The 7,764-nt window shown below is 35.7% G+C and overlaps 1 protein-coding gene across 1 annotated transcript; it reads left to right on the top strand.

Annotated features, from left to right (window-relative positions):
* Nucleotides 1-3,738: 3,738 nt before the first annotated feature.
* On the top strand, nt 3,739-5,725 carry LOC149807550 (uncharacterized). Its single transcript, XM_089942400.1, has 2 exons — nt 3,739-4,037; nt 5,020-5,725. Exons 1-2 carry the CDS (start codon nt 3,773-3,775, stop codon nt 5,418-5,420), a joined length of 666 nt encoding a protein of 221 aa, XP_089798526.1. The 5' UTR covers nt 3,739-3,772; the 3' UTR covers nt 5,421-5,725.
* The last annotated feature ends 2,039 nt before the right edge of the window (nt 5,726-7,764 follow it).

Raw genomic sequence — 7,764 nt, 5'->3', positions numbered from 1 at the left:
ATGATCAACAAAGGCTACAAAATTAACGTGCCCATTGATTGCATTACCTCTCTATTTAGAAGTTTAAACTGTTGCTCGATAATTGTAAAAAGGATACGCCATGCATCAATATTTTAATCAGTAAGTAAAGACATTACTATCTGTTACAGTGAACGTGGAACTATTGATAAAACTTTACGGCATAAAAAAGAGATATCAGACCCCATATCTCAACACTCTCCTCTTAGCTTCAAAGCACCGCCCATTTCCTAGTATGAAGTAAAAGACGTGAAACTTTAACACACTATAGTCTGTTTATCTCAATAGATGTAACTTCCCTATCCACAACTATCTCGCATGATCATGACATAGCAGCTTGCGGGCAGACATAGCAAACAACAAACGAGAAGAAATGACCAACTTGCCATCTTGTCAAACAAATGAAACTAGCATTTAAAATAAAAACTTCTAATTCAGTGGAAATCGCTACCTGCACATTAACGGCACTACCATGAGCACAGTGATCGTCACTTGCATGCAAATAGTTTTATAGATACAGATGAAGGCAGACACTAAGGCCCACTGCTGTATATCCTACTCCAGTAGCTTCGTTTTAATTGCATTGAAATGAAGTCGTAAAACGGAAATTAAAATATGAACGAATGTGCTAACTCATTCAGCCCCAGAAGTTTTTGTTGTTTTTGCCTGAAATGTGCGTAGGAACGACATTTGGGGTGCTATTTCTGAATGCATCATAATACAGCGGTTTTCAACAGATTATGCATGAGAATAATGCCTAGTTGTATTATAAATATCAATTTCGATTGGTTATTTTGCTTGCGCATGAGCAGAAGGGTAAGTTGGATTTTTTTTGTGCTTAATAGACCCATCATTTTCGTCTGGAGACCGCAATTTATTCCAAATGCCCACCTTATCCTAGTTTTTGCAAAGCTTCCCTGTCTGTGTGCAGTTAAGACCGGTATGCCTTAGATCTGAGGCCAAAAGGTCTAAAATCCGGACACAAAATCGCATTCCGATCTCGAGCGAATTTAGGGTGGAATAAAACCGGGTCCAAAAAAACTGAGTTTTTTCACTCTGTATTTTGTAGTGCAACTAGAACTTCCAGATTCTTTGATATCATTTTAGAGCTATATCTGTCTGCTTTTTTTTAATACCACCCACGTTGGTCTATCTTAAATGGCCTTGATGCTGCAGGGCTTTGAAGTAAGGTACATCCTCATCACGCCTACAGACGGGATCGGGGCCGAATCGGTTAATAAAGTCGATGAAATCCACCAATGAGTCAGGTTCGCAGCAGCAATTTCATAAACAAACCTTGCATTTTATTGACACAACATCAACTAATTAAAAACAAATATTACGAGTCTATGGTTTTAATATAAATAACAGAAAAGAGTGAAATGTAGCAAGCTTTGTAAAATTCAACAAATAATTTATTTCCCTAATACATAAAGTGAAAATGTAAGAACGTATGGCACTGCGAGTTAAATCCCAAATAATGTTAGAATTACTAACAAAAATCATAATGAATAAACTTCTGGAGAAATTATAGCGGTATTCCAAATAATTTCCAAACGCTGAAGGTGTTGATGTTAGTGTAATGGCCGGGAGTCTAAAAAGTACTAATGTACCAATAGCCTGCATTGTATTGATGTGTTAACAGTATTTTGTTGAATCACAGTAGTAAGCACCAGGGTTTACTTGTTTGAATGTTCTATACTTGCCAGTTAATGTCTCTTTCCAAGAATATTATAGAGCACTTTGTATTTGCAGAGAAAAATATTTTGAACTAAACAATTACAGAAAAAATGATACATTGAACACATCCATGATTCACTATCACAGTCTTACAGCACGAATAAATAATTTTCCTTGTATGCAAGTTTGTAAAGCCCTATTCTTTGCCTGGGTAACAATTTGCATTTTCAAATAAATTTTTTTTACTAGATGGAACATTCCATTCTAGAAAATTCTATGACTAAAATTATTATAAAGAACATAGTAAACAATATTCCTGACGCAGAGTACGATACATAATTTCCTTCTGTTGATAATTATCCTAATATTAAACCCACGTTCGTCGAGCGAATATTACCTACGTAAAAGCTTTTGACAGAAAGTCAATGATTCTGATTAGGTAGGCAAAGAACTTGATTTTCCACTAGGTCAGCTACAAAATACAATTTTACATAACCCATAGCATGTAATAAGCATACAAAATAACAAAAATGCAATTTAAACATACATAACACAAATATAAAAATATTCCTTACCGATGTATAGTTACTCCAAACGAAACCACTTAATACCAATTATTACTCTAATCCATCTTCTACCCAAAACATTGGGTGATAAAAGATGCAAGACATGATAAAACATGGTAAAAACTATCACTTTCTCCAGCACAGTCACGAACGAAAACCTGATAGTAGTACCATCTCAGGCCAAACACTGGCTTTATGTTTAATAAGGTGCGAAACATTTACAACCCAGTATGAGGGAAGACCGAGAATGATGTATCTGCCAAGATCCGAAAGGCAATCTAAACAATTGTTAAGAAGCTCAGTCACATAATAGATTGATTCCCCTGGCCATTATTTTAGTGTCCTTACTGAAGTAGCACACAATCAAAACTGAAACCACGAAATCTGAAGACTAAAGGAAACTAATTGGGTTCTCCTCCTCAGAACTATGTGCCCTTGAGATTGTTGCACAATTGGGGACTGTAACATTTGTAGAGGTTTAATTTTAATTGGCAGAACTAGCCTTATTGTGCTGATCAGCTAATATTTGCACTTTATCTTTACTGCTTTGATTATAACTTGTATTATAGATGTTTTCAGGAACGAAGGTTTTCGTAGCCATATATCTGTAGCATTGCGATAATCATAGACATTTCTTTTGCTTCAGGCAGTATAAGGGCCAGTTGAAGGAAAATTTAACGGAAATAGTCCTCTGCCTCATTTGTAAGATATGATTTAAACAGTTCAATATGTTGAATATAATAGTATTAGATACTTTAGTAATGGTTTCACCAAAATGAAACAACATATATTTTTTTGCATTTTTAATTTTTGTTTATGTTGCACACTTTGCAAAATGGATCTGTAGATCTCGAAAGCTCTTTGATAGTTATATACAGACTTGTTCCACATGCGCTTTGTCATGATCGATGATGGTATCTACCATAACTTTTCCGTGACAAAGATGGTGTATTCAAAATGATTGTGATATATATATATATATATATATATATATATATATATATATATATATATATATATATATATATATATAATGTGTGTTTCCCATCGTATATGCAACTAACGAATACGGCTACGTTTGAATTTAATCAGCTTTGTACAAAACAAAAAATAACTTTTATTCCTTTCTGTCTTGAAATTTATATCTACATATTCACTCATAAATCAGTTTGTGTCATTACAGGTTTCAAATTCTTTAAAATCTATTCAGATACCTAATGGACTCATTTTGCGCTGGTTAACATTTTAGTGAGACAAAAAGTGTCCATGACAAGTTTGTTTTGGATAACTGCCTCTCTCCCTCAATATGTCTTGTCTTGATTTACGATTGGAAAATAACTTAGGTAATATGATGCAGTAACAGTCGAAAGTTTCCCAAAACAACTATTTCAGTAACCGACATTATATGCATACGTCACCTGCAAACCACCAATTACTATTAAAATCTTTAAGACTTGAGTACACACAAAATGGTATAAAAAGCTCCGTCTCGATAGCCGTCTCCATAAATGTTAACCTTCTGGTGGAGCGTTTTCTGTATACCATTCATCATTATTAGGATGAAACATTTATTGATTTTCAGTCTTTTATGCACAGTAAGTTGTTCCAAAGAGCGAGAGACTGGTAGATCATTGTTGGATGGCGCGAGTGATGGTGATATCAACGCTGTCATGCTTCGTCTAGCAGAAGAGAGAGAACGACGTTTACTATTGGAGAATGACGTGCAACTACTGACTCTACGATACTCACAGCTACAGAGAATGATGAATCAAGGTTAGTCCCCATTAACTGCACACTTCGATTAGTCTGCCTTTTCTTGAAACATCACTAAGACTATTATGTGCTCCTTGTGGTTGCCTTTTACTTCTTGAAGCCTTTATATTAGTGCGATCCGACATAAAGTTTTGACTACTCTATTATGTGTTAGGTCGGGAGCGGATCCGTGTTCGTCACTTTCTAATTTTCACTAGATCGGTTCGGGTTGTTTTTGTCATCATTTTGATTTTGCACACGTAAGCACTAGTCATTTTGCATCATTAGAACTTTCTTGCAGAAGACAATCAATTGCAGATATCAAAGACACATTATTAATAATATCTATCTGTATTTATACGCGTGAAATCGGATAAAATTATACATTTTCTGGCCACAGCTTGCACACCGACAGATATACTTTTCTTAATTAGAGAGAGGATTATGGCATGAAAGCTTTATCATTCAAATGGTGTTTTTCACTAAATTGGCTTTGTTTGTGTTGTTTTTGTTTTCCCTTTAATCATTAAGTGATATGTTATCTATAAGAAAACGTAAACGTATAAGTTGACAATAACAAATAGTATACGCACGTGATGTTGCTCAAATTATCGAACATATTTATTTTTTTAAATTAATGTGATATGACTTTAGAGAATATCGAAGATGTGTTATATAACTTAAAATCTCAATCCACATCCAGTAGATAGAGAGGTGAAGGATAATACATATGAATCCGCCGCATTCTAACCTGGACATTGTTTGTAAATCTTTTCATATTAGATAATTCCTCTAATTAAATATTCGCCTGAAGAATGCTGACACTTTATATTAAAGTGTCTCATGTTGAGAGTCAATATTTTCTATTTTAGCTGCTCTCAATGAAATATTTTTCCTGTGTAAGTATAGCTCAATACCTCTTTCCTTACAACTGTTATGTCCAGATCTACGTACGTCGTATGAGATGGAAATGCCATAATGGATTTTTTTCTCATCTTTTCAGCAATGTCTCCAGTAGGATTTGTTGCAAAGCTTTCTAATGACACGACTATCCAAAATGGTGAAGTTCTGAAGCTAGACAAAGTGGATATGAATGAGGGAAATGGTTACAACCCCACCCTCGGTGTATTCCGTGCTCCTGTAAGGGGCATGTACATGCTTTCTGTCACTGCGATGACTCGGGAAGGTTATCCAGTGCATATCACTTTAATGAATGGCAACAAAGGACTGGCAAACCTTTTTTCGGGGGACATTGCTAGTGGTCGAATGGTTGGAGCGGTTTCGGTTCCTGCAATTCTGTCTGAAAATGACAATATCTTCATCAAGGCTATTGTAAATCATGCAGGATTTTACGGAGAATACTACACGTCCTTTTCTGGGATACTTATTCAAAGAATGGCTTAATAAAACAAGGTGTATAATTCACCTGAACTGTACCAGTTTGTAGAAGATAACAAGTACCTTTTGATAAACGTTTCTTTCCCATACGATAGCTAAGATTTTGCTTCTAATTACATCCAAAATATCCTATTGTGATAATTCACTGTTTATAAATATGAAAATAAACTCCACGTTTTAGGGAAATTAGAATTTGTAGCACAATCATTAAGTTTGAAACAAATGTACACATTGAGAATGACATTTGTGATAACTGAAGTATGTTGTTTTTTATACTTCAAATCTTTTCAGTATAAATGTTTCTGACAATATATCCTTTAACTTTTATTTATTTTATGCGAGAGACAATTACTAACCCTCTGCATCCATTACTCAAAATTAGTAGAATTCCTAACTCGTAAAAAAATATATTTGATCAGAGATTGTTATTTTATTCGCTTATGATCTTATTGAAAGTGGGAAAAAAGCATAACCAACAGACAAAATGAGAATATAATCGCGTAATTGAAGAAACCGTCAATACGTGCTCTTTCGTGATATCAAATATCTTACTTTGAAACAAATGAACAGAAATGTAAATATGCAAACGAATATATTTTAAATTGACGATCCAGCTTAAAGAGGTACTTTTCCAGCATCCGAATTAAAATCAACTTTACAGTTCCATCAGATTAGCTTCTGCAAAAGACATGACGATAAAGCAGTGGTTTCCAACCATGTTTGGCCGCGACCCTAACAAAATATTTTTTTCTCTGCCTCAGGACCCGGTTTCCACATTTTGATAAGATTTGCCACCCTCAAAAACTCCTGGCGACCATCCGCGACCCAAAAGAACGTCCTAGCGACCCTGATATGTGTCTCGACGTGGGGGATCGGAACCACTGACGTAGAGCCAGGTATTTTGACAGACGTGCAACTTACAAGGCAGAGCAATGCTTTGGTTTACATGATCCAGAAAGATATTTATATTGCGCGTCCTTTTATGATTGCATGATAGCTGTAAGAAATAACCTCTGTTTGTTTCGCTCCTACCCCCACCCCATGGTGAATCCAGTGGTTGGTTACTTGTTCTCTCCTGTCTGTATTTGCGCATGTCTAAACCTCGTTAGCACAAATGCGTTAGAACTAATCCAACCAAATAAATGAACTATGGTGCGCTTCATCAAATGCGCCTATATGATCTTATTCAATTTTCACATCCTTTCACTAACTCTTCTAATTGCTATCACATTTAAATTGTGTTATGATTTAATTTCTAGGCTATTTAGCTACAAATTCAGTATATGTGTATGTGTGTATGTATGAGAGAGATAGAGAGAGAGGGAGAGAGGTCTTGGCTATGTGAATTGTTTTGAATGGTAGTAAACGCATGTGTACAGAAATGTAAGATTTTGCACTAATATTTCCCCTTTATGAAGAACACCAACCAATTCATTTGTGAAAATGCGTGTTGTATAGATTTTACTTTTTTAGGAGGTTGTTAAAGGGTGCTCGAACCCACCAGAAGTCGGTATAATGGGTTACAGTGGGTAACAGTATGTATTTGGGCTATAAAATATAAATGTTTTTGTTTTTTTTGATAACATGAGTGATAAAAGATCCTGCCGATCCATCAGATTAGCTTCTGCAAAATCGCGGACGGTACACCAGTGGTTTCCAACCATTTTTGGTCCCGATCCTAAAATCATATTTTTCTGTGTCTCCAGAACCAGTTTCCACATTTTGATAAGATTCGCTACCCTCAAAATATCCTGGCGACACTCCGCGTCCCAATATAACATCCTAGCGACCGTGATATGGGTCGCCACGTGGGAGATCGGAACCACTGACGTCGAGCCAGGTATTTTGACAGACGTACAACTTACAAGGCAGAGCTATGCTTTGGTTTACATGATCCAGAAAGATATTTATATTGCGCGTCCTTTTTCTGAAAATATTTGCTTCAATTGCATGATAACTGTAATAAATAACCTCTGTTTGTTTCGCCCCCTCCCTCCCCAGGTGAATCCCGTGGCTAGTTATTTCTTCTCTCCTATCCTTTTTTGTGCATGTACAAAGCTCCATAGCATGAAATACTTAACAACCAATCCAACTGGATAAATGAATTATTGAGCGCTGCACCAAATGCACCTACATGACCTTATTCTATTTTCGCATTCTTTCAGCAACTCATATAATTGTATTTTTCAGCTGTATTTGGACTTTGGTTTTGTGATCAAAACACAATAGAAGGATGTACCAATATGGCTGAACATGACAAGATGAAACTGCGTATTTTGACATGTATACATATGGATGTTAGTTGACCCGATTTCATGTACAGGCAGTTTAGCAACGAATTCAGCGTTTG

The sequence above is a fragment of the Sinohyriopsis cumingii genome, chromosome 1 (assembly GCF_028554795.1).
Source record: "Sinohyriopsis cumingii isolate HCF-2022 chromosome 1, ASM2855479v2, whole genome shotgun sequence".
Lineage (NCBI taxonomy): Eukaryota > Metazoa > Mollusca > Bivalvia > Unionida > Unionidae > Sinohyriopsis > Sinohyriopsis cumingii.
Note: the sequence above shows the minus strand (reverse complement) of the source record. Positions and strands in the feature narration are given on the sequence as shown.